The sequence below is a fragment of the Lepus europaeus genome, chromosome 18 (assembly GCF_033115175.1).
Source record: "Lepus europaeus isolate LE1 chromosome 18, mLepTim1.pri, whole genome shotgun sequence".
Classification (NCBI taxonomy): domain Eukaryota; kingdom Metazoa; phylum Chordata; class Mammalia; order Lagomorpha; family Leporidae; genus Lepus; species Lepus europaeus.
Genome location: NC_084844.1, coordinates 62,129,533 through 62,156,450, shown reverse-complemented (window position 1 = coordinate 62,156,450; position 26,918 = coordinate 62,129,533). Strand labels below are relative to the sequence as shown.

The 26,918-nt window shown below is 55.1% G+C and overlaps 1 protein-coding gene across 1 annotated transcript; it reads left to right on the top strand.

Annotated features, from left to right (window-relative positions):
* The first annotated feature begins 753 nt into the window (after positions 1-753).
* COPS3 (COP9 signalosome subunit 3) lies at positions 754-26,918 on the top strand. The gene is made up of 12 exons (XM_062216639.1): positions 754-889; positions 4,299-4,428; positions 7,016-7,128; positions 7,234-7,283; positions 9,623-9,715; positions 12,009-12,188; positions 15,895-16,035; positions 18,152-18,325; positions 21,314-21,400; positions 24,867-24,980; positions 25,554-25,634; positions 26,621-26,918. The coding sequence occupies exons 1-12, from the start codon at positions 835-837 to the stop codon at positions 26,672-26,674; spliced, it is 1,272 nt and encodes a 423-aa protein (XP_062072623.1). The 5' UTR covers positions 754-834; the 3' UTR covers positions 26,675-26,918.

The window sequence follows — 26,918 nt, the reverse complement described above, 5'->3', positions numbered from 1 at the left end:
CCTGAGAGAAGCAAGAATGTTTGACCTGGAGACCTGGACGCTGACGACAGTACGGACAGTGCAGGGAAATTTCCCCAGCAGAAGTGACTGCAAGACGAAAACCTAAGTGCAGGGGGGAGAGGCAGTGAAAGCACAGAACTTGCTCCAGGCGGGGCTGTGGCACAATAGATCAAGCCTTTGGCTGCAGCACCAACATCCCATATGGGCACCTGTTTGAGACCCGGCTGCTCCATTTCTGATCCAGAGCAGTTCTCTGCTAATGCGCCTGGGAAAGCAGTAGAAGATGGCTCAAGAACTTGGGGCCACCCCAGAAGAAGCTCTTGGCTTCTGGTTTGGGGTCAGCCCAGTTCCGGCTGTTGCGGCCATTTAGGGCGTGAACCAGCAGATGAAGATCTCTCTCTCTCCCTCTCTCTGTAACTCTATCAAATAAATAAGAAACTTGCTCAGACACAGCTTCCCCAGGCCTAAACCCAGACTGCCTAGCTCCAGAGTCGTGTGAGTCTTTATCACCTCACACGCAAAAGCCGTGGCAATCACCCTGCGAAGAATCTGGCAAAACAGAGACTGGAAAATCAGCGCTCCCCATCTCCACTTAAAGCGGGGGAAGGATTTCGCAGATGCACAGAAAGAAGTGAGGGAAGAAGGGAACTTCCGGCGCTTCGACAGGGCGCGGAAGTGTTTCCATGGAAACGGCAACAGGCTCCCGGCGTGGGGAGATCTCGCGACGCTTGAACCGGCGGAAGTGACGTAGCCGCACTCGAGGCCCTCCGCTGGATCGCGGCCGCCTTTTCCCGCGCGAGCTGCCTCCGCCGCTCGGGCCGCCCCGGGGGAAACATGGCGTCTGCCCTGGAGCAGTTCGTGAACAGCGTCCGGCAGCTCTCGGCTCAAGGTGAGGGCCCGGGCTGCGGGGCAGGGAGGGTGTGGGCGGGCACGGGGGACGGGCCCTGCATCCACAGGCGCCAGCGCGGACGGCAGGGACCGCCCATTGAGGCCAAGCTGCTGCTTCCCCGGGGCCGGGCGAGCGCGGCCGAATGTGGCCGGGGCCCTCGTGCTTTGGAGCGCCGTTGTCCCCGCCCGCCGGCCTCCCTGCCCTCGAGCGGCCGGGCCCCTTCCTCCCCTTCGGCCCGGGGCCCCTTTTTCCACCGGGTGCTCCGCTTGACAGTTTTGGGGGCGGGACTTCCGCCGACGCCTTCCCGAGCGCCCATTGGCTCCCAGGGCCTCCCGTGCTTTCGGTGATTGGCGCAGCGCCCTGCCGGTCTCCGCGGCGCCTCCAGGCTAGGCCTCGGGGAGCCGGCGGGAGGCGAGTTCTCCCCGGGCGCCTTGGCTGCCGGGCTCGCCTTGGCCGGCGCAGGCTCGGGAGCCTCTGCGCTTATTTTGGTGCCACGGCATGCCGAGGGAGCTCGCGCTCGTAGGGCTGCATTTCGAGGCGGCGTGGGGTTGCTCTCCCGATTTTTTGTTCTTTCACGTTTGTTAATGTCAGCGTCTGAGACAGCAGGGCGCTGGGCTCGGGGTTAGAGCAGTTAGATGCTGGCGGTGACGACCCTGTGCGAGTCCCGTTGTGAGGGTGGATGGAGAGGACCCCCGTGGGAACAGTCGGGACCTGGGGGAGGGGGCGCAGTAAATGCAGCTGCGAGTGATTGCCGGTAGCCGTTAAGTGCAGGTTCTCAGGAGCTGCGTGACCTTGGACGAGCCACCGTTAACCTCTTCAGGCTTTTTTTAAACACAGCTAGGACCTTGCACGGGCGCCTGGGGTGGGGCTGGGGGGAGGCGGCCCCGTGTGCCAGGCAGAGGGAAATGTGGGTGACCTGACTCGGACCTTCCCTTGAAAGGAACACGAGAAGTTTGGGCTTTTCTCTGTCGGGAGGCCGCATCTGTGGCTGGACACGGCTCGGGTGCGCGCCGTGGCGCCTAAGCCGCCGTACTCGTGGCTCGTGGCTCTCCCCACGGCCCCGGCGGTGATTTCGTGGGCACCCAGCGTGTCCTGGACCGCTGTGACTGCGTTTCCAGCTGTGAGCGCCCACCAGGGCCAGCTGTTCCCGTGGAAGGAGCCCTTTCACACCGACCAGCGTGGTCTTTCCCCGCCCAGCCTGTGAGGCCTGGAGGTGATGCCCAGCAGCATCGCAGCTGTTTGTTCGCTCTGGGTTTGCAAGCACGTGTGGTAGTGACGGGATACTAACTGGTTTTGGTTGACTTATTCAGTATAAAAGTGCCCTGGCCCAGAAGCCCCCGGAATTAAATGATCAAATACCCTGCTGCAGTCGCTGGTTTTAGGCTTTCTGTTATTTCAAGCGTTCTTTTAACAAAGGGAAAAAGACCCAGCTACTGTATAGACATACCGAAGCAGGAGACTTGAAGTTAATGTGTTTGGAATTATTATACACCTGCCACCACCACCAGAGAGACAGAGTGTGGCCAGGGCGCCATAAAAATAACCATTAAGGGGTGGACATTGGGGCGCAGTGGGTTAAGCCGCTGCCTGTAGGGCCAGCATCCCATATAGGCGCTGGTGTGTGTCCCGGCTGCTCCACTTCCGATCCAGCTCTCTGCTCTGGCCTGGGAAAGCAGTGGAGGATGGCCTAAGTCCTTGGGCCCCTGCACCCACGTGGGAGACCCAGATGAAGCTCCTGGCTCCTGGCTTTGGCCTGGCCCAGCCCTGGCTGTTGCAGCCATTTGGGGAGTGAACCAGCAAGTGGAAGATACCTCTCTCTCTCTCTCTGTCTCTGTAATTCTGCCTTTCAAATACATAAAACAAACCTTGAAAAAAAAATACATGTCAAATTCTATGGGTCTAACTTACTAAAGTGCCGATTCAGGCCTCCTTAGCTTCTGCAGTTGTTAAAACAGCGTAGTGGTGTGGGGGAAAGATCGATGGATGAAGCTGGTAAGCAGGTGCTGCCTTCTGACGCTGGAGGAAACGGGACAGTGCCTCCCCTGGGTTGCTCCGAGTGACTGACCACCGCCAGCCCGTGAGGTAGCAGAGAACAGCCACCCACTAACGGGAGAGAGGGGTGAGGTCACAGCTGTTGGACAGGTTGCAGAGGGTGTGGGGGTGAGAGGTGGAGACCCACGCGTGTGCACAGACTGAGAGCATGGACTCTGGGCTTTCTGAGTGTGGGTGAAGTAGAAGGAGGTAGGTGAGGCAGTCTGGGGCATTTGGACTGCTTTTTTTTTTTTTTTTTTTAAAGATTTATTTATTTGGAAGACAGAGTTGAGAGAGAGAGAGACACCCACAGAAACAGAGCTCTTCCGGCTGTTGGTTCGCTCCCCAAATGTCTACAACAGCCAGGTCTGGGCCAGGTCGAAGCCAAGAGCCAGGAGTCCCATCCAGGTCTCCCACACGGGCGCATGGGTGGTAGGAACTCGAGTGCTTGGGCCCCCATCTGTTGCCTCCCATGTATTTTAGCAGGGGCCTGGATCAGAAGCTCAGAGTGGCTGGGACTCGAACCAGCGCTCCAGTATGGGATGCAGATGTCCCAAGCAGCAACTTAACCTGCTGCACCACAGCACCTGCCCCAGGTTGGGCTTCTTAAAGCCACTGGAGTAATGTGACTGAATTGCGCTTTAGAAATATCAGACAGTGGGCCAGCGTCGTGGCGTAGTGGGTGAGGCTACTGCCTGCATTGCTTATGGGTGCTGGCTTGTGTCCTGGCTGCTCCACTTCCGATCCAGCTCCCTGCTGTTGGCCTGGGGAAGCAATCTGAGTCCCTGCAGCCATGTGGGAAGCCCAGACGAAGCTCCTGGCTTTGGCCTGGCCCAGCCCTGGCCATTGCGGCCATCTAAGGAGTAAACCAGAAGGTAGATCTCTCCCTCTTCTGACTCTCAAAATAAACAAATCTTAAAAAAAAAAAAAAAAAAAAAGTAGAACCACTACGGGGTATAGGTTGGAAGAGAAAAAGATTGAAGTGAATTAATGATGTAGTCCAAGCAAGAGATGATGAAAATCTGTGTTAAAAGCAGGGGCAAGGTGGGCGGGGCAGGAGAGAGGGAGATGGAGCTGAGGAGCTGGAGTCCATTTAAATTGTATGTGGTGACCTTTGGGGTGCAGAGAGGTGGTGACAGCAGTGTGTGCGTCTCTGGCCTGGGGGACTAGAAAGGGGGGCCGAGGAGGCACTTTGCGGGGCCACAGGGAAGTGGAGGTTTGGTGTCAGCTCTAGTTCCGAGACCATCGGTAAGCTATTACCCCCTGGTGTCCCCCCCAGCCCCGGTCCGCAGTGAAGGAGATGTGCTCCGAGACTGTGGCTTGAGCTCCTTCAGTTCGCCTGTGGCCTGACTGCTGATGAACTCTTCCTGTTTTCCAGGGCAAATGACTCAGCTCTGTGAACTGATCAACAAGAGCGGGGAGCTCCTTGCAAAGAACTTATCGCATCTGGACACTGTGCTCGGGGCCCTGGACGTGCAGGAGCACTCGCTGGGCGTCCTCGCCGTTCTGTAAGGGCCTCTTCTGCGGCTTCGTGCTTGTGAGACCCACACCTCCACAGCATCGTGCCCCCGGGCAAGGCGGAAGTTGTGTCCGAGGAATTACGTGTTACTGCTTCTGGCTGATCGCTGCACCTGATATTTTGTTTTTGTCTTCCCTGTTTAATTTTATTTTATTTTCACATTTTGTCTGAATGGCCGTCAGTTCTGAGTTCCGTAGTGAGCGCTTCTTTTCACGCGGTCCGCAGGATCATCCCCATTTTCTATCTTGGAAAGGGACAGGGAGTGACGGGCCACATTTGGTGAAGCTGTCGGTGATCCCAGACAGAGGCGCCCTGGTCTCTGTTCACCCGAGCGTGGGCCCCTTAAGACCGGGTGGCGTAGGCTTGGTTTCAGCGGGGGCTCCTTAACCGCGCTGGGCTGTAGGCCTCTTCTCTTGGTGCTGTGTCGTGCTCAGTTGGGATCTTGGGAGGAGGATGACGATCCAGTTGCGTGGGTACACCTGCCACCTTCGGGTCCTCCACAGCCACAGGCAGCTCTGTGTACCAGTGAAGATGTCCGGCCATCTGCCGGCGGCAGACAGTGCTGTGGGGCTTGCCGGTAGAGGTTTCTGTGGCCCGTGTTTTCTTATTCACGTGACAGAGGGGCTGGCACGCGTGTTTTGTGCGTGCACGTACTCCCGTGTGGAGGGCAGAGGGCGTGTACCTGAAAGCACCCTGACGCATAGCCGTCTCACCGTGGCGTCGCGGTTACCCTGGGTAACGCGAGGGGAGAAGGCAGGCCTGTGGCCAGGGCTGAGGCCGGGACCGCCGTGCCTCACTGAGCTGCGTGAATCCCTAGGGAAGTTCTTGCTGGCACATTGCGATCACGGGACGGTACTGCAGGGGGTCCTGACTCAGGTCAGAGGGTGCTGCACAGAGTCCTAAGTAGGCGTAATACCATCCGCCTCGTTTCCCTTGAAAGTAGTTTCAGGAGTTCATTGTTTTTTAAAAAGAAGAGCTTGGCGTGTCCTTACCAGCAGTGGCCTAGTGGTGGTAGCACATATGATTTCTCCAAGCCTCTTGGAACATTTCTCGTGGTAGTGATGCTCCATTGGCTGCCAAGGTGCCCGGCTCAGCTCAGCTCAGCTCTCCTCCTCCTCCTCCTCCTCACACCCCTCTCCCTCCTATGCTGCCATCAGCCGGTTCTGTTGGGCTTCCTTCCAGACAGAGTGGAGCCGCAGCTTTGTCCGAGTCCTGAGCCTGCCTCAGCCTCCGGCCAGCCCACAGCTCTTGTTCCTTGTCCCCTTCAGTACGGTCTCCAAAAATGGGGAAAAGCAGCGACTTTATTTATTTATTTTGATTTCCATTGGTTTATTTATTTGAAAGGCAGAGTTACAGAGACAGAGAGATCCTCCATCCACTGGCTCACTCCCCAGATGGCTGCAATAGCCAGGGCTGGGCCAGGCCGAACCTAGGAGCTTCATCTGGGTCTCCCACGTGGGTGGCAGGGGCTCAGGCAGCTGGGCCATCTTCCACTGCTTTCCCAGGCCATTAGCAGGGAGCTGGATCAAAACTGGAGCCGCCAGGACTGGACTGGCTTCCACATGGGACACCAGTACTGCAGGTGGTGGATTTCCTGCTATGTCACAGTGCCAGCCCCAGCAACTGATTTTTAATTAATCAATTAGCTTGAAAGTCAGAAACAGAGAACTCCCAGCTGCCGATTTAATTCCCGAATGCCTGCAATAGCTGGGTCAGGGCCAGGCCAAAGCTGGGGGCCAGGAATTCAATCCAGGTCTCCCATGTGGGGGGCAGGAACTCAGCTACTTGAGCCATGGGTGCTGCCTCCCAGGGTGCACATTAGTGGGAAGCTGGAGTCAGAAATGGAGGTGGGACTCAGCCTCAGGCACTCTGATGCGGGATGTGGGTACCCCGGCAGTCGGAACTGCTGGTCAGTTAAGTGAGCGAATGGTCCTTGCCACACTGGAGCACGGAAGAAAATATGAAGACGTTTTTGGTTAAAGGATTCTCCACAAGGGCCTGGCGTTGTGGCACAGTGGGTAAAACCACCACCAGCGACGCCAACATCACATATAGGTTCCTGTCCAAGTCCCAGCTGCTCCACTTCCAGGCCAGCTCCCTGCTGTGGCCTGGGAAAGCAGCAAAAAATGGCCCAAGTGCTTGGGCTCCCGCACCCACGTGGGAGACCCGGATAAAGCGTCTGGCTCAGCCCTGGCTGTTGCAGCCATTTAGGGAGCGAACCAGCGGATGGAAGATTGATCTCTTTCTGTCTCCCTCACTCTGCCTTTCCAATGAAGGAATGAAGGAATGAATGAATATTTTAAGGCTCCAGAAGTAACCTGATGTTTGACCTCATTTCTGGAGGCTTCTGTTTTGAAAGTTCTTAGGTTTTAGTGTATTTTTCTTAACTCCTACTGTACATGTCTGTGTCTGTGTCATACATGAGAACCAGGCCAGGAGAATCCGTGGATTCTGGTTCTTCGTTTTAAAACACACCATTGCCCCTTTAGTTTGCCCGTGTTGGAGGCAGGATGAGCTCCTGGCATGATTACCCCGTGCGCTGTCAGAGGAATGAGATTCTTTTCTGCTTCTCCTAGGTTTGTGAAGTTTTCTATGCCCAGCGTCCCCGACTTCGAGACTCTGTTCTCCCAGGTCCAGCTCTTCATCAGTACTTGTAACGGCGAGCACATTCGCTACGCAACCGACACCTGTAAGCTGGTAACACCTGCTTTTCTGTTGAGTGCATTTTCCCTTTCTGGTTATTGATATCTTCCATATTTTTGTGTTGTTTTTTTTCTTTTATCGTTCTGTCTAGTTGCCGGCCTTTGCCATCAGCTCACAAATGCACTCGTGGAAAGAAAGCAGGTAAGAAATGTCACCTGAGCGGTCATGGTTCTGTTGTAAATGTGTCTGCCGTAGGCGGTGAGCTAGGTCTGTTAGACTCGAGGTCAGCACCACACAGCCCAACACTGGACGCGTGTGGTCACTGAGGGTCCGCACAGCCTTGGCAGTGGGGACAGCCAGCCCCTGGGGTGAGAGGGGCTCAGAGGCTTGGAGCCGTGGGGCCTCCCGCGAGGACACTGGGGGTGATTGTTTCTGGAACTCCCGTCTAGTGCCCCTTTGTGTTATAATATTGGTTTATGCTTAGTTTTTTTTTTCTTCCAGCTTTTAATTATGACCTAATTGGAACCTTCCAAAAAGCTGCAAGAATAGTACAGAAATTCCCGTTTACGCTTCATCTAGACTCTCCAGATGTTAACATTTTATTTACCACACTTACTATTTTCTCCCCCACCCCATGAACTGTTGGAAAGGAAATTGCAGGAGTTCTGTCTCTTATCCCTGAAGCCTTCTAAACATCTGGCCGTTCTCACACGGCACAGTGCACTGGCCGACACTCAGGAACGGCCATTGCTGCACTGCTTGGACAGACCTGTAGGCCTTGGTCAGATGTTACCAGCCGCTCAGCTGGAGCCTTTTTTTTAGCACTGTATTTTTTTTTTTTAATTTGTTTATTTTATTAGAGAAGCAGAGAGAGAGAGAGAGAGAGAGATATCTTCCATCCACTGGTTCACTCCCCAAGTGACCACAGTGGCCAGAGTTGAGCCAATCTGAAGCCAGGAGCCAGGAGCTTCTTCCGGTCTCCCATGCAGGTGCAGGGGCCCAAGGACTTGGGCCATCTTCTGCTGCTTTCCTAGGCACAGCAGAGAGCTGGATCAAAGGAGGAACAGCTGGGACTTGAACCAGCACCTATATAGGATGCCGGCACTGCAGGCAGAGGATTTTCCCACTATGCCACAGCACCGCCCCCACCTTTTTTTTTTTTTTTTTGACAGGCAGAGTGGACAGTAGAGGGAGACAGAGAGAAAGGTCTTCCTTTTTGCTGTTGGTTCACCCTGCAATGGCCGCCGCGGCTGGCGCGCTGCGGCCGGCGCACCGCGCTGATCCGATGGCAGGAGCCAGGTGCTTCTCCTGGTCTCCCATGGGGTGCAGGGCCCAAGCACTTGGGCCATCCTCCACTGCACTCCCTGGCCACAGCAGAGAGCTGGCCTGGAAGAGGGGCAACCGGGACAGGATCGGTGCCCTGACCGGGACTAGAACCCGGTGTGCCGGCGCCGCAAGGTGGAGGATTAGCCTACTGAGCCATGGCGCCGGCCCGCCCCCTTTTTTTAAGGATTTATTTATTTGAAAGAGTTAGAGAGAGAGAGAATCTTTCATCCACTGGTTCACTCCCCAGCTGGCTGCAAAAGCTATGGCTAGGCCAGGCAGAAGCCCGGTGTGAGGAGCTTCATCCTGGTCTCTCCCACATGGCTGCAGGGACCCAAATGCTTGGGCTGTCATTTGCTGCCTTTCCCGGCAGCTGGATCGGAAGTGGAGCTGCTGGGACACGAACTGGTGCCCATTTGAGACACTGACATTGCAGGTGGCTTAACCTGGTGCACCGCAGCGCCGGCCCAGCTGGTGTCATTTCTAACAGAAAGCCTTGGCTCTCTGCTCGCTTCTGTCACCGCGTCTGTAGCCTCCTTGAATCCGGGATGGCTCTCTGGCCTTTATCTTTGGTGATGCTGACAGGAGTTATAATTTGGAAATGAATTTCATGATAAGTAGTTTGGAGGAGGTTAGAAACAGAACTGGTGGCTCTTTTGTAGGCGTACTAACTCAACTCTTTGAAAGAGATGGCTTTAAAAAAAAAAATCTTTGTTGGAAAAGTCAGAGAAGTAGGTGACTATTGTAGGGTGCCATCTTTGGTCCAGAAACAGAGTGTGCCTCACTTGAGGCCTGGTCTGGTCACTCGGGGCAGGAGACGGCCTGTTTGTAGCCGGTGGCGTTAGCAGCAGTGGTAGCTTGCTGTGGGTCAGGGCTAGGCTGCCCCAGGGGACATGCCAGCACTGTGGGCACCTGAGCCACAGGCCCTCGCCTCGTCTACTGTCAGTGACACGGACATTTTTGTTTTGGTATAAACTGAACAGCATTTGATGTCAAAATTGGAGCCGAATGACCTGTATTTTCCAAGAAACAAACTGAGATGGTGTTTTTCTGACTGAAAAAAGGGCAAGAAATTTCCTGAGAGGATGCAGGAACCTCCAGTGGCTACTCAAAGGAACCTTTCAATTAGTGTTGTTTTTTATTTGTAAGTGCCAACCTAAGATCCAATGTGCTGCCATCTTTGAGAACTTGTCTGAAAGCGATGTCGTTTCTGACAGCCCCTGCGAGGAATTGGCATCCTTAAGCAAGCCATCGACAAGATGCAGATGAACACGAACCAGCTGACCTCCATCCACGCCGACCTCTGCCAGGTGAGCAGCCGCGGGTGGGCCGCATGCCTCGGTGGCGCCCAGGCAGGTGGATGAGGCAGTTTGGTGGGATGTTTCTCTGCTGGAGAAGCTGAGATTCCCAGGAGCATCTGTCACGTCGGCAGGGTGCGCTGGACGCAGAGGACAGGATGGGGCCCGGCTAGCGTGCTGGTCCCCCCACAGGGTGATTGGTGGCGTAGTAGTTGAAGACAAAACCCCAAGTAATTCTCTTTTAGGGAAATTGTGGGAACTGACCATATACACTGGTAACTCCTGCACCTAAACGTGCCCCATGAATCTTTGCACGGTTCAAAGTCGAGAGGGCAGAGGGAGGCGACATGATGAAGACTGCCTAGCACTCTTGCCAGCTGCTCCTTGTTCAGGAAACTCGCGCCAGCTGCGGCTGCGTGTCCCCCAGAGACACTTGATGCCCATACAAGCAAATGGCGGCCGTATCTTTCTACACGGATTCTGTCTGACAGGCTGTACAAGCTCATGTGGACCTTTTGTTTTTTTTTTTTTTTTGACAGGCAGAGTGGACAGTGAGAGAGAGACAGAGAGAAAGGTCTTCCTTTTGCCGTTGGTTCACCCTCCAATGGCCGCCGCGGTAGCGCGCTGCGGCCGGCGCACCGCGCTGTTCCGATGGCAGGAGCCAGGTGCTTCTCCTGGTCTCCCATGGGGTGCAGGGCCCAAGCACTTGGGCCATCCTCCACTGCACTCCCTAGCCACAGCAGAGAGCTGGCCTGGAAGAGGGGCAACCGGGACAGGATCGGTGCCCTGACCGGGACTAGAACCCGGTGTGCCGGCGCCGCAAGGCGGAGGATTAGCCTAGTGAGCCGCGGCGCCGGCCGACCTTTTGTTTTTTGTTTTTTGTTTTTTTTTTAAAAAGATTATGTATTGGAAAAGGCAGAGTGATGGGGGCGGGGAGCGTGTACCTGTTTTTTGCCGTGTAATGTATCTTGGAGACATTTCCAGAGCTGTGCTTTATAGTTGTGGAGTGTCCCATAATACAGGTGTACCAGGGTTTAACCAGTCTGTAGTGGGTATTTCATGATACACAGGTTGTTTCAAACATATGTTATAACCACATGAAGTTATGCTTTCCTTTTTTCTTTTTAAATCTGTTTAAAAAAATGTGATTGCACACAGTAAAGCCCCGACCTCACACCTGCAGCTTGTTGAGTTTGTACACACATCTGCTCTCACCATTGGATGTACATATGCTTACGGAAGTTCCTACGTGTACCTGAAGGATGCAAAATTCAAAGCGGCATGGGCATTTGGCACGGTGGTTTCGATGCTGCTTGGGGTGCCTGGGTTATAGTCCCACTCTGCTTCTGGATCCAGCTTCCTGCTGATGGACACCCTCAGAGGCAGCCGGTGAGGGCTCAAGTCTTGGGTCTCTGCCGTCCACGTGGGGGAGCCAGATTGAGTTCCAGGGCTCCGGCTTCGGCCTGGCCCAGCCTTGGGCACTGCAGACATTTGGGGAGTGAACTAGCAGATGGAAGAGCTCTGTGTCTCTGTCTCTCTGCCTTTCAAACAAATAAATAATTTTCAATGTTTCTTTTCATCTACTTGAAAGGGAGAGTGACAGAGAAAGGGACAGAGAGACAGATCTTCCATTTGTTGATTCACTCCCCAAATGCTAAAATAGCCAGGGCTGGGCTCAGCTGAAGCCAGGAGCCCAGAATTCTGTCTGGGTCTCCCACATAGATGGTAGGAGTGCAAGTACTTTAGCCATCATTTGCTGCCTCCCAGGATGTGTTACAGGAAGTTGGGTTGGAAGTGAAGTAGCCAGAACTCAAACCAGGCACTCTGGTATGGGATGCTGCCATCCCGGGCAGTGGCATAACCCACTGCACCACAGCGCCCACCCCAACAAATAATAATTTATCACAAAGTTGAGAAGGATCAATAGAAGCAAAAGCTTCTGTTTTAGTCCCATCATGCAGGCGTGTTTCTGTTCCACCAGCTCAGAGAAGAGAACAGGATACCCGGTCTGCCCGTCTGTAAAGATGTGGGTGGTTGGATGGGTTTCTGAGCGATAACCGAGCCTTATCTGTGTAGCTCTCTATTCTCTGTTCATCTGTGGCCCTCCCTGCCTTACACTGACTAGTTGTTTTTAAGATGCTATTTTATTCTCTGTTAAGAAAGTGGAGTCGTGTGTTGCCATTTAATACTTTCTGCCAATAAGGTAGGAAACAAAGTAACATTTTCTTGGAGTTCCTAGAACTGATGTCTCCTTCTGCTAAAGCCTGCCAAGATAAAATCATGACTTAACACAAATTGTTCACAGCTTTGTTTGCTGGCAAAATGCTTTAAACCTGCCCTTCCGTATCTTGATGTGGACATGATGGACATTTGTAAAGAGAACGGAGCCTATGACGCGAAGCACTTCTTATGTTACTACTACTACGGAGGCATGATCTACACGGGGCTGAAGAACTTTGAAAGAGCGCTCTACTTCTACGAACAGGTAATCACCCCTGTGTCCCTGAGCCTGCCTTGACCCTCAGGTTCACAGTGGGTGGGGCCTCCGAGTGGGAGGCCCCTGTGGGCCTGGGAATGGTGCTGGCTGGCGCCACGCGCTGGGGAATGGTGTGATGAGTGGATGCCGGTCGAGGCTGCACTGCCTCCACCCCGGCTCACTTGGGTACGTTACAGTCTCTCTGGACCTTCGCAGACCCCTCTGCACGCAGGGAAGAGGTTGGACTGAGTCATCGCCAAAGTGTTGTCCTAAAACCACGGGCGGTGCAGTGTTAGGTTTTGTCTGCTTAAGTGTGTAAAGTGTTCTCATGGTTCACGATTCAGAGGGTGTTACAGAGCACACCCACCTTGGCTGTGTCTGCGTGATGAAACATGGAATATTCTGGAGATGGACTGAAAAAGCAGTACATGATATTGATGAATGTTAATGTGCTGGAATAAATTGGGCAGACGTTTGTCAGCTCCTGTTAATTCACAGTGTGTGTGAGACAGGTAACCTGCAGAGAGCTCCCTGCTGGGTTGGGGCGCTCCCACGTGACACTCAGTATGCACACTGTATACACACTGTGGTTGTGAGCAGTGTTCCGGGGAGTAGCAGAGGAGAACTGCCCAGGGCCTGGGGTGGTGTCCTTGCAGGCTGTGTCCAGTTGGGGTTAAATCTTCAGGCTGCCTTCTCTTCAAGTTACGGCCTTGTGTTCAGAAAATGGCAGGAACATTATATAGAGCTAATGAATGCATTATCACATTCAGCCAGAACTAGAATCCAAACAGGCTGATGATCTGGAGACATCAGGGGGATGTGGACATTGAAAAGGCAGGAGAGGGTGTGATGCAGTGTGCTTGGGAAATGCTTCCGGTTCATATAGTTAAAATGCTAAGAACAGGCCGGCACCGTGGCTCACTAGGCTAATCCTCTGCCTTGCGGCGCTGGCACACCGGGTTCTAGTCCCGGTCAGGGCACCGGATTCTGTCCTGGTTGCCCCTCTTCCAGGCCAGCTCTCTGCTGTGGCCAGGGAGTGCAGTGGAGGATGGTCCAAGTGCTTGAGCCCTGCACCCCATGGGAGACCAGGAGAAGCACCTGGCTCCTGCCATCGGATCAGCGCAGTGCGCCGGCCACAGCGCACCAACTGTGGCAGCCATTGGAGGGTGAACCAACGGCAAGGGAAGACCTTTCTCTCTGTCTCTCTCTCACTGTCCACTCTGCTTGTCAAAAAATAAAAAAATAGGCCAGCGCCGTGGCTTAACAGGCTAATCCTCCACCTTGCGGCGCCGGCACACCGGTTCTAGTCCCGGTTGGGGCACCAGATTCTATCCCGGTGGCCCCTCTTCCAGGCCAGCTCTCTGCTATGGCCCGGGAAGGCAGTGGAGGATGGCCCAAGTCCTTGGGCCCTGCACCCACATGGGAGACCAGGAGAACCACCTGGCTCCTGGCTTCGGATCAGCGAGATGCGCCGGCCGCGGTGGCCATTGGAGGGTGAACCAATGGCAAAAAGGAAGACCTTTCTCTCTTGTCTCTCTCTCTCACTATCCACTCTGCCTGTCAAAAAAATAAAAATAAAAATAAATAAATAAAAATAAATAAATAAAAAAAAGGAAAAATGCTAAGAACAAAGCATCTTTGATGTGTATGGACAGAATCCTGTTACCTGAAATCATACTTAGTCCTCAGCTGTGGCCAGGTGGTGCGCATTGTCTCGTGTCTGTTCACCTCTCGCAGCTGTGGTTTAGGGATATGCCTGCAGTTGTAGATGGTGGTAGCACCCTGATCTCTGGAAGTGATCCTGACTGTAGCTTTAGACCCATTCCTGAAGGATGTTCTTAGATCCTACAGCCCTGTGCACGGTGGAGTGTAGAAGTAGCTCCGTCTTCTCGTGCCCTCCTCAGGTGAACCCGGCTAGTTCCTGGTCCCAGAACGGCTGGAGATCTTTGCAGACACATAACTGAGAAGGGACTAGAATCCAGAGTATATAAAGGCCTCGTACACGTCAGCACTAGAAAGAGTACAATTTGGAAATGGGCAGTGGATTTGAATCAGCGTTTCTGCAGAGCAGGTATATAGATGGCCATCGTAAGCACACGAAAGGGCATTCACCATCTATTGTTATGGAAAGGCAGGTCAGAACCAGTGTCTCACACCTTGGACCAGGGGGTCTAAAAATTGTGAAGACAGCCAATGGGAAGTGTAAGTGTGGCTGAGGATGTGGCGAATTTAGAACCCTTGTGATTACCGATGCCGCTGTAGGACCTTTTGCTTTGGAAAACAATTCAGCGGTTCCTCAAAACTTTAAGCATCTGTTCCATGCGACCCAGCTGTTTCACTCCCTAGGATCTGCCCGAGAGAGACGAAGGTGTTTGTATATGCTGTGTTCACAGTGGCTTTATTCCTAGTGGACAAAAGGTGGGATGAGCCCGAGTGCCCCTCAGCTGCGGAGTGCCTAATACAGTGTGCTGTAGCCGCACAGTGGCGTGCTGTTTAAACAGGTGCAGGAAGGAGGGGCCCATCCCTGCCTCAGCGAGGCTGGGCCTGGAAGAAACCAGGCGCCAGACCACACGCTGCCTGGTGCCCTGTCCATGCGGCGCCCAGAATAGGCAAACCCACGGAGACACGAAGGACAGTGGGGGCCGGGGGTGGGGCTGCGACTGGGAGAACGGGAGATGACTCTGCTGAACAGGGGGCATGAAAATGCCCTGAAGTTAAGTAGCCGTGGAACATAGTGAATACACATGTCCTCAACAGCCAGGACTGGGCTGGGACGAAGTCAGGAGCTAGGAGCCCAAGTGTTTGGACCATCACCCACTGCCTTCCCAAGTGTGTTGGGTCAGAAATGAAATGGCCAGGACTTCATACGGGACTGGGCGTTGTAAGTGGTGACTTAGCCCTCTGTACCACAGTCCCTGTCCCAGAGTGGTATACGTTAGAAGGGTAAATCTTGGGATGGGTGTTTGGTGCTTGGGATGTGTGCATATCCCCAGTGGAGTACCTGGGTTCAGGTCCTGGCTCCACTCCTAATTCCAGCTTCCTGCTAATGCGCTCTCTGGGAGGTGATGGCTCAAGTGATTGAGTGCCTGCCCCCCACGTGAGAGCCAGACTGGGTGCCAGGCTCCTGGCCTCTGCCTGGCCCAGTGTGAGGTGTTGTGGGCATTTGAAGAGTGAGGCAGTGAATAGAAGAGCTCTGTCTCTCTCTCTCTGCAAGCTTTTTTTTTTTTTTTTAAATTTATTTGACAGAGTTACACAGTGAGAGAGAGAGAGAGAGAGAGAGAGAGAAAGGTCTTCCTTCCGTTGGTTCACCCCCCAAATGGCCGCTACAGCCGGTGCTGCGCCGATCCAAGGCCAGGAGCCAGGCCCTTCCTCCAGGTTTCCCAAGCGGGTGTAGGTCCCAAGCACTTGGGCCATCTTCCACTGCCCTCCCGGGCCACAGCAGAGAGCGGGTCTGGAAGAGGAGCAACCGGGACTAGAATCTGGCGCCCATATGGGATGCCAGTGCTGCAGGCGGAGGATTAACCAAGTGAGCCACGCGCCGACCCCCTCTGCAAGCTTTATACTGTGTGTGTTTGTGTATCAATAAACCTGGTATGAAAATAGCAGTGGGACATTCGGTAGAAGTGTTGTGTAATGGGGGCGGTACGTGTGGTTAATTGCTGTCTGCAGCCATGGTGTGCTGTGTCCTCACACGAAGCTTTCTTCTCTCGCTCAGGCTATTACTACTCCTGCCATGGCCGTCAGTCACATTATGTTGGAATCATATAAAAAGTATATTCTAGTGTCTTTGATATTACTTGGCAAAGTACAACAGCTACCAAAATACACGTCCCAGATCGTGGGTCGATTCATCAAGGTAAGTTTTCAACATGAAGTTGACTTCTTAGGCAGCGTGTGGAGCGCGCACAGGTGGGCTAAGGGCAGTCGTGTGTGATTTGTTTTGGAGGGCTGGCGCTCCCCAGCAGCCTCAGAGGAGTGACGTGCCCAGAGCGGGCGCCGGGGCTGCAGTTCAGGCAGGACCTCGTTCCCTGTGGGCTGTTTCTCCGGAAGCCGCTCGTCCTGTGGGCGCCTACAGCTCTGCTGGTTCGGCTCCTACAAGGGGCGACTTTGTTTTCTCCTTTGTCTTCATTACATTCAGCAAAGCACTGAACAAGCAGTGCAGACCAGCCCAAGTGTTAGGAGACATCATGAGAGCGCTTTTTAAAAAAATTTATTTGAGAGGTAGAGTTACAGACAGTGAGAGAGACAGAGAGAGAGAGGTCCTCCATCCTCTGGTTCACTCCCCAAATGGCCGCCATGGCCGGCGCTGTGCCGATCCGAAGCCAGGAGCCAGGAGCTTCTTCTGGATCTCCCACATGGGTGCAGGGGCCCAAGGACTTGGGCCATCTTGCGCTGCTTTCGCAGGCCACAGCAGAGAGCTGGATCAGAAGTGGAGCAGCTGGACTAGAAACAGCACCCATATGGGATGCCAGCACTGCAGGCAAAGGATTAACCTACTGTGCCACAGTGCCAGCCCCACAAGAGCTTTCGAGGAAGACCACAGCGCTGCTCACTGAGCTTTTGTCCATGTTCTCACTGCTCTGGGACAAGAGCTAAAAAATGACTATTTTATAAAAATTTCACATACATGCGCATGGTTTTTATTTCCATTTTTTTTTAAAAGATCTATTTACATATTTGAAAGGTAGAGCATCAGAGAAAGAGAGTGAGCCTCCATCTGCTGGTTCTCTCCCCAAATGGCCACAACAGCCAGGGCTGGGCCAGGCTGAAGCCGGGAGCCAGGAGCTCCATCCGGGTCTCACATTGGTGGCAGGGGCCCAAGCACCTGGGCCATCCTCTGCTGCTTTTCCAGCAGGAGTTGGGTGAGAAGCAAAGCAGCCAGGATCCGAGCCAGCGCCCAGATGAGGGATCCAGTGTCACAAGTGGCGGCTTCACCTCTGTGGCACCACGCCTGTCTCAGCGGGCCATTCAGAGGGGTCATAAGCTAATGGTCATTGTGGCGACAGTTCCGCCTGACCGTCCTTGTGCAGAATCCGGATGTCGGGGCCCCAGTCTGAGTCTCCTGTAGGGAGCCTGCGTGCTGGCCTGTTGAAGACAGCCAGGCAGCCTGAGCCCGGGAGCGGGTAGTTTCGCTCAGAGCTCGGTGCTGGGCTGCTCACAGGTGAGGGGTGGCTGAAGCAGGGCCCTGCCCTCCTTGGAAGAGCCCGGGCAGGGTGGCTCTGGGCAGCCGGGCCTGTGTGATGATGGGGCACGCCTTCGGGTCAAGCTGCCTGCTTTAGCGGGAACGCTGGGTGTCAGCCGCCCTAACTAGTGATTTAAGATGGTTTCTTAAGTGGTGAAAACACAGACTGTAGAGCAGAGAGGTGGGTTGAGTCTCGCCTGTCGCCGTGGGTGCTGCTTCCTGGGACCGTTCCACATCGTTCTGTCCCGATTTCTTAAAATTTCACACAGGGCATAGCGTGTATGAAACACCCACAGCAGCTCAGGCCCTTGGTCGGTGCTCAGCCACACCTGCGCTCATGCTCCTGTCTTCTCGTTCCCAGAAGTAGCGCCCGGGTGTGTGTGAGAGAGACAGAGAGAGACACGAGGGGAGCTGGGAATGAGCGGAGTTGGCCCGCCTTCCTCTGAGGCTAGCGCATCGATAGAACAAGATGGCTGCACTGCGGGAGGCGGGGCACGCACGCCGGACTGAGCTCAGTGGCCGTCCACCTGCCGTGCCGTTCCCTGCCCTGCACCGCAGACTTGATCCGCAGGCCATCGCTCCATAGTGTGACCAGGCATTTGCTTCGGATAAGTTACGGCTTGTTCCGGAGCAGGTGTTGCTACCTGACTGTGGTGTGGAGTGTGCTTGCTCAAAACACAGTTTTGCAAGTGGGTGGGTTTTGTGGGTTTTGTTTGTTTTCTCTTCCTGTGCACCTTTCAGTCCTCGGACGTTTTGATCTGGTTCTCTTCCCCTGCTTCCAACCCTTCAGCCCCTCAGCAATGCCTACCACGAGCTAGCACAGGTGTATTCCACCAACAACCCCTCGGAGCTCCGGAACCTGGTGAACAAGCACAGCGAGGCGTTCACCCGGGACAACAACATGGGGCTGGTGAAGCAGTGCCTGTCGTCGCTGTACAAGAAGAACATCCAGAGGCTGACGAAGGTGAGGCGGCGGCGCCTCCTCTGCCCCCTCCCACACCCCCGTGCTGAGGACGCAGGGGCGGGGCTACAGTGCGGCCCAGTGTCCCTGCTAAGACCTCCTTTCTGATTGGTTCCCCAGAGCTTGATTTGTATCTCTGGGTCTTCTCGGGGCTAGAGCAGGCTATTGGAAAAGAGGAGCTGGTGAGGAGGGTGCAAGGTCGGCCGTGGGGCTGCCCTGGGAGGCAGGCAAGGTAGCCCCGGAGAGGTCGGCAGTGCCACGTGGGCAGCGAGGGGGGTTCAGTGACACAGGCCAGGTCCGTCCCAGCAGCCTGGGAGCCTCAGCTGCGCCAGTCTCTGAACTTCTGACCTGCACACAGGATGCTCGGACTACTGTTTGCTTAGACCGCGGGTGTGTGCGCTTGATATGTAGGATATTACCTGATTTTTACTTTTCAGATGTTGATAGCAGTGGTTTTTGATTATAGAAAACATGCTTATCACTGGTGTTCAAACAGTATGGGCAACATACAAAGGAAAATGAAGCCCCGAGCATGGTGTGCGTCAAGGGACTCCCACTAAGAGTAGCTCACGTGGAGGACCACTTTTTCCTGTTGAGCCTCCTGTGGACTGGTATCCAGTAGTTCACGATGCAGCGGGAAGTGTGACAGATCTGTGCCTGCGCAGCCCCTGCCCCCTGTCAGGGGTCGTGGCTGGGAAGGGCGCTGTGTTGCTGGTAGGATGATGGGCTTGGCAACCTGAGGACCCAGGAGGGGGACCTTTCTGGAAGCCGGAGAAGAGTGGCAGTCGAGTCCTGGCTATTGGAAAAGTAGCGGAATGAGATTGCCCTCAGCTGCCCTCATGGAGAGCGCCTGGACCCACCGGGACCTACCCCATTAGGTTACTGAGTACAGGCAAGATTTCTGATCTGTGAGCGTCCAGCCCCCTACCTCTGTGCTGGGAAGGCAGTGGAGGATCCCAAATGCTCGGGCCTGGCTACCCGTGTGGGAGATCTGGGTGGAGCTCCTGGCTCCTGGCTTTGGGCTGGGCCAGACATGGCAGTTACAGCCATTTGGGGAGTGAACCAGCAGATGGAAGGTCAGTCTGTCTGTGTCTTGCTCTGCCTTTCAAATAAGTAAGTAAGTCTTTTTTTTTTTTTTTTTTTTTTTTTTTTTATTAAATGTTAAAATAGCGGCAGGCATTTAGGCTAGTGGTTAAAGACGCCCGCATCGCCCATTGGAGTGCCTGGGTTCAATACCCAGCTCTGGTTCCTGATTCTAGCTTTGTGCTATGGCAGACCCTGGGAGGCAGGAGGTGATGGCTCAAGTAGTTGGGTCTCTACACCCATGTAGGAGATCTGGGCTGGGTTCCTGGCTCCTGGCTTTGATACTGGCCATTGCAGGCATTTGAGGTGTGAACTAATGGATGGGAGGTCTTTGTCTCACTCTGCCTCAAGCAAATAAGTTAAAAAAAAATGAATGATTTGTTCATTTGAGAGAGTTAGAAGGAAAATCAGAGCGAGAGATTTACCATCTGCTGGTTCACTCCCCTGATGGCTGTGACAGCCGGGGCTGGGCCAAGCCAAAGCTAGGAGCTTCATTTGGGTCTCCATGGGATGCCAGGGGCCCAAGCACCTGGGCCATCTTGCAGCGCTTTCCCAGGCCATAGCAGGGAGCTGGATGGGAAGTGGAGCAGCCGGGACACAAACTGGTGCCCATGTGGGATGCCGATGTCACAGGCGGTGGCTTTCCTGCTGTGCCACAAAGCCAGCCCCTAAGTTAAAAAAAATTTTTTAATCAAAATATTAATGAGGGTAAAAGATGGTACATGTTCAGCAAGATGTTAAGTTGTAGGATAGCAGATGAAAATTGAATGAATTAGAATTGATGACAGACATTGAACAAGGCGACATCACTGCAGAAACCATCAGTTAAGGGTCTGGTGAACTACTGAGCAGGCGTTGCTAGAACAGGGAAGGTGTCCAGAGGTTACTCGGGCCTGGGGCCTTCACCTGCTGAGTCGTGGTGGGTTGTGTCACGTTGGGCTTATGGGCAGCGCCTAGGGGACCTGGGTGGCTAAGGGGCATGTCTCGTCCAGAGGTCGTGTCTCTGATGGTGGCTGTTACACTTGCCCTGGTGGCCTAGGGCCAGAGTCGTAGAGGGGGACGGCACTTAGCCCGATTTGCTGCACATGGGCGTTGCTGCCGTGTGCACTGCTCTGCCTCGCCCTTCTCTCTGTCGGGCAGTGTTCATGGCATGGATTCTTTCTAGTTTTTTTTTTTTAACCAATGACATTAGAAGTCCGTCTCCCTGCGGTGCTCTGTACTTACCCAGACATCGAGTAGTGTGCCGTGTTTTGTGGTGGTGAGCACCATTAACGGTGCACGCCTGTGGCCTCATACAGACAGGGAAGTGTGTGTAGGTGAAGCCGCGGCTGGTAAGGCGGGTGCTGGCTGCTGGCTGGGCATCCGAGTGGGCGTGGCTGCCGGCCTGGCTGGGGAGGTTTCCCAGACTGGTGCCAGTGTGCCATGCGGTCAGACATGTGGAATCGCGGTGCAGTGCCACGTCATGTTTTCCTGGTGATGTGAGGCAGGGCGGTTTGCACGCGCTGGAGCCCTCTGACTTCGTGTCTGCAGTCTTCGCTTCTCACAGCTGTGGGTCTGACATTTCCCTCCTGTCTGCGCAAGTGCTGTGTGCCTCCAGTGGGGGATGGGCCCTGGCGTTGCTGCCCTCAGCGCTAGTGGGTGTGTCCATCTCTAGCTGTCTGCACCTGTGACCACACGCCTTTCCTCCGTCCACACGCGTTTCCTCCGTCCACATTGACCACACGCCTTTCCTCCGTCCACACCGGCCACACGCCTTTCCCCCGTCCACACCGACCACACGCTTTCCTCCGTCCACACCGGCCACACACCTTTCCTCCGTCCACGCCGGCCACACGCCTTCCCTCCGTCCACGCCGGCCACACGCCTTTCCCCTGCTGTTTACGCAAGCGTACTCTCTCTGACTTTCAGACCTTCCTCACGCTCTCCTTACAAGACATGGCGAGTCGCGTGCAGCTCTCGGGCCCTCAGGAGGCGGAAAAGTACGTTCTGCACATGGTAAGTGGACTTCCCCTGTAACAAGTGAACCGGGGCTTCTGTGTGCTCGGGAAGTAAAGGGCGCTCGTTCTGGAAGGGCGAAACTTGAGAAGCCAAGCACCCCTTCTCACGTGTAGGTTTCTGGTCCCTGCATAGGAGGGCCAGTGTGGCGTGTGTTCTGTTTGCCATCCGTAAAGCTCACGAAATGAAAGGGTTCTGTTACGCCCGCAATCCGTGGTCCCCCGAAAATCACACCACCAGAGACCGAAGTTGAAGCCAATTAGCAGGGTCGTTTTTATTACGAGTTCGAACCCGGGCCTCTCAGTGCCTCCAGGAGAGGAAGCCCCCCGAGAAGCCCCGAGCCCAATTCTTACAGAGCTGTTTATTATCATGTACAAGCAGGCTTTAGGGGAAAGCTTAGGTCAGGTTGACACTTCTGATAAGTCCCAACATCGCCGCAGACTCCAGGGTAGGCGCTGGTTGTCATCTCAAGCTTTAAACCTCCCTTTTACATTGCTGGACCTGGGTCAGGGTAGGGGTCACATCTGGCCAGGTGGAGGAGAGGGGGAGTGTACGATAGCGAGGGCCAGGAACGGGCAGTAGTGCGGGGTCGTACAATAATCAACTTAACGTTACTGGATTACTTAGCTCAACATCTAACATAACACATATATAAAGTCAAAGACACTTAGCATTGCTTATGATTACTACTAGTTGCCTAATAAGCTAATGGGATTACACTTTAGGCTACATTAAAACAATGACAACATTTTCTAGCACTAATGTAATGGATAATGAGGGCGTAGTAACAGCTGCTTGTGCAGGTGTCTTCTCAGTTCTGGTGGAGGAAGCGGCGTCGAGTGGGGCCCCTCCCCCGCTGCAGTGCCCAGCAGAGCCAGCAGTGCCCCCGCCCCGCCCTGTCCCTGGCCGCTGCTCCGTGCTCGGTCTGTGGGTCCCTGACCACACCTCGAATAGGCATGTAGGATGCTGGAGCGACACCCGGAGCTCCACAGCCACGGACACTGACCATTCCCGCCGTGCCCCCGTGAGTGCCGCCAGGAGATGTGGCGTCACAGCCTCTGGGGGCAGCGGCGAGGGTCACACGGGGGGGGGGGGCTGCCCAGCTTGAGAGGGGCTGCAGGGGCGGGGCTCTCAGGGCAGGCAACCTGCCTGGGGAGGTGCCCAGAGTGCGCAGCCGCCCCTCGCTGAGGGCCCCCGTGAGCCTCCCACCCCCAGGAAGGGGCAGCCCCAGCCTCCGCCGATTGGAGCACAGCCCTGGTTCCTTGGGTCCTCCTGCGGTCCCGCTGTTGTTGGAAACACACAGCCTGCCCTGTTGTGAGTGTGGCCCTGGGCTCGGAGCTGTGGCTCATCACTGAGCGACCTCGCCCTTCTGGGTGGGTGGACGGTTGTCACTAGGAGTGTGCTGTGGGGCACGTAGGTCCACATTCATCTGGGTGCCCTCCATCCATTTTTTAAACATTTTTTATTTGTAAGGCAGAGCAACTGAGAAAGATAGAAACATCTTCCATGTGTTGGCTCACTCCTTAAATGGTCACAAAGGTCGGGGCTGGGCCAGGCCGAAGTTGGGAGATTGGAATGAAGTCCGGTTCTCCCGTTTTTCTTACGGACCCAAGTACTCGAGTCATCTGATGCACGCCAGCAGGAAGCTGGATTGGAACAGGGCGGGGGGGGGGCAGTGCTGTGGCGCAGCAGGTTAAAGCCCTGGCCTGCAGTGCCGGCATCCCTTATGGGCTCTGGTTTGAGTCCCGGCTGCTCCACTTCTGATCCAGCTCTCTGCTATGGCCTGGGAAGGCAGTAGAAGATGGCCCAAGTGCTTGGGCCCCTGCACCTATGTGGGAGACCTGGAAGAAGCTCCTGGCTCCTGGCTTCAGACCAGCCCAGCGACTGTTGTGGCCATTTGGGGAGTGAACGAACCAGCAGATGAAAGACCCGCTTTCTCTCTCTCTCTCTCTCTCTCTCTCTCTCTCTGTAACTCTGCTTTTCAAATGAATAAGTAAATCTTTTTTTTTTTTTTTTAAAGGAGGGGGCAGCGCCGTGGCTCACTTGGTTAATCCTCCGCCTGTGGCACCGGCATCACATATGGGTGCCAGTTTCTAGTCCCGGTTGCTCCTCTTCCAGGCCAGCTCTCTGCTGTGGCCCGGGAGTGCAGTGGAGGATGGCCCAAGTGCTTGGGCCCTGCACCTGCATGGGAGACCGGGAGGAAGCACCTGGCTCCTGGCTTCAGATAGGCATAACTCTGGCTGTAGCGGCCATTTGGGGAGTGAACCAACGGAAGGAAGACCTTTCTGTCTCTCTCTCTTACTGTCAAACTCTTATCTGTCAAAAATAATAATAATAATAATAATAATAATAATAATAATAAAGAGATCCTCTGTCTGCTGGTTCACACCCCAAATGGCTCCAACAGCCAGAGTTGGGCCAGTCCCGAGCCAGGAGCCTCCTCCGGGTCTCCCATGTGGGTCCAGGGGCCGTTAGCCGGGAGCTGGATCAGAAGTGGAGCAGCCGGGACCCGAAGAGGCAGCAGCTTAACCCACTGCACTGCAGCGCCGACCCCAGATAAATAAATCTTAAAAAAATATGAAGGGCCACTCTGCCCACGTGGAGCTGTGCGTTCTGTCTGATGTGTGCTGGCCTCTTTGGCCGGCGTCTCTTCCCAGGCCAGCTCAGGCAGCGCTGTTGCACTGCCCACGGGTGCCCCCGGCCCCACCCCCACCCCATGCAGCAGTTGCTTGGGGCCGGGGAGACCTGCTGGGGGCTCGTGTTGACCTCTCACGTGCCACCTTCGTGGGCAGGATTGGCTTTGGAGGCCCGTCCCATAGTCAGCTGTGAAAGGAACAGCACAGACCTCGGAGCCACCTTGGAATCTGAAGTGCGGGGAGACCCCTCCTCCCCTGGGGTAAAAGACGCGGCCTAGGGTCTTCTAGAAAAGCAGCGGCAGGACAGACTGCCGCTCAGGGAAGGGTGGAGACTGCCCAAGAGCATCGCGCCAGTGCAGCCAGACACAAAGGGTCCACACGATCCAGTAGGCAGATCCGGAGAGACAGAGGCAGAGGCGCGGTTCCAGGAGCTAGGACCTGGCAGTGGGGGTGACTGTTCATGGGTGTAGGGGTTCCGTCCATGGCGTTGACAAATGCTCTGGAGACGGCCATACCACGTGCCGGTGAATTGTGCTCACACGGGGCTTCAGAGTTCACCGTGGTTAAAAACAGCTCCCAGCCAAGGGGAGATAGAGAGAGAGTGTGTGTATGTGTGTGTGTACGTGTGCGCGTGTGTGGAGGGAGTGCGCTGTGCAGCCCGCAGCATTAGGAGCCCGGTGTGTGGTGGGAGGCCAGGACTGGTTGAACAGAGCCGCGGTGCCTAGAAGGCAGATCCAGGTTCGTGCACTGCTCTCTGTGCTCGCCCCGACGATGCCGCGTGGCCAGAGGCTCACGTGGCATCTGTCCACGCGGCTTTCTCTCTCTCCCAGATAGAAGATGGGGAGATTTTTGCAAGTATCAACCAGAAGGACGGCATGGTCAGTTTCCATGACAACCCTGAGAAATACAACAACCCCGCCATGCTCCACCACATGGATCAGGAGGTGGGTGTCGGCGACTGCGGTCAGCCCAGAACGGCAGTCTCAGGCCAGGCTGCTTAAGGTTCCCCGGCCGTGAGGAGATGGTTTCCAGCTGCCACCCCCACGCCTGCCGTGACGGCTGCCCCCACTGGGGTGCTTCGGTGCTGTGAAATCCCAGTTGTTGGGTCAGCAACAGCGCCCCCGTGTCAGCAGCAGGGTTGGGGGCACCTGGCGGAGGGCAGGGGCAGAGCCCGCGGCCGTGGTGCCCGGGATGTGAGGGGGCTTGTGCAGGCAGCCTGTGCCCCTGCTCTGAGGAGGGAGGTGGCTGAGCCAGAGACCCGAGGCAGCACAGGGAGCTGCCCCAGGGTGGCTCGGATGCCTCCACCTCCCTGCTTTTCTATTCTGTTTAAATGAAGAACCCTGGTACTCGTGTGCTGGCAGCTTGTCGCCACTTGGTGTGGTTAAGCTTGGGTTTCCCTGTAAGCACCCGGTGATCAGGTACTTCCTGCCGGCCTGTTGGACGGGAGGCGGTGCTCGCACGGCGCCCTGGGTGATAGTGCCCCCTGCCGCTGACCCCGGCCACCATGTGTCCCGCAGATGCTGAAGTGCATAGAGCTGGACGAGCGGCTGAAGGCCATGGACCAGGAGATCACAGTGAATCCCCAGTTCGTGCAGAAGGTGCCTCGGGTCCCTCACTCCGGGAAGTGGTTGGGGGGGAGGCCTTGCCCCTCGGGAACAGGAACTTGGTTTCAGGTTGCCCAGTGGTTTTTTTTTCTTTTGAAAGATGTATTTTATTTATTTGAAAGGCAGAGTTAGAGAGAGAGATCTTCCATCCGTGGGTCAATCCCTAAATGGCCACAAAAGCTGGAGCTGGGCCAGGCTGAAGCCAGGAGCCAGGAGCTCCTTCTGTGTTTCCCACTTGGGTGCAGGGCCCAAGCACTTGGGCCAGCCTCCGTGGCTTTCCTAGGCGCACTAGCAGCCAGCTGGGTTGAGAGTGGAGCAGCCGGGACTCAAACTGGCGCCCATTTGGGATGCTGGCACTGCAGTGGCAGCCTAACCTGCCACACCATGATGCCGGCCTGTGCCCAGTGTTCTTGGTAAGCTTGACCAGACAGTCGGCAGAGGGAAGGCTGTTCGGCACAGCAGTTAAGATGCTGTTTGGGATGCCCACGTCCCTTATCGGAGTGCCTGGTCCAGCTGCTGGCTCCTCCGAGTCCAGTCCAGGTCTTTGCTAATGTGAACTCTGCTTGGTTGCCTGCCGCCTGTGTGCGACGCCCAGATGGAGAGCTCCTGGCTCCCGGCTTCAGCCTGGCCCAGCCCTGGCCCAGCCCTGGCTGTTGTGGGCATTTGGGAGTGAGCCAGCAGATGCAAGAGCTGTCTCTGTTTATATCTTTTCTGTCTACATTTCACATAAAATGAAATAAAACAAATGAAACAAACAAACAAAAAAAACCAGAAATCCTTGTTTAAGAGCATTTTCAAAGCACAGCCTGGACGTGTGCCTTTGGTTGCCAGAGTGGCTGCGGAAGCGCCGGCTGCCGTGGTGCACAGGGAGGCTTTCCCCTGGCAGGACGAGGTGGGAGGAGCTGGCGTGCTTGCCTGGGGCTGGGGAGAACCCTTGACCCCAGCCGACCTAAACCGCTGCCCCCGTCTCCCCTTTGCAGAGTATGGGCTCACAGGAGGACGATTCAGGAAACAAACCATCCAGTTACTCTTGAAGCTCGCATCCGCCCTGGGCCACAGGGGAGGCCGTGGCCGTGGCCGTGGCCAGTATGAGGAGGACAGCAGGGAGCACCAGGCCTGTTCCACCCGGACACTCAGTTTTGTTGACATCTTCAGTCCTATGTGCTTTCAAGACAAGCATTCTCTCTGCAAAGAAAGGAAGAGAATTTTCAGTCTCTCGTGGATTTATTTATCCTCAGATTATTGTTGTTATTGCATTAAATCTGCCTTTTTGTTTTA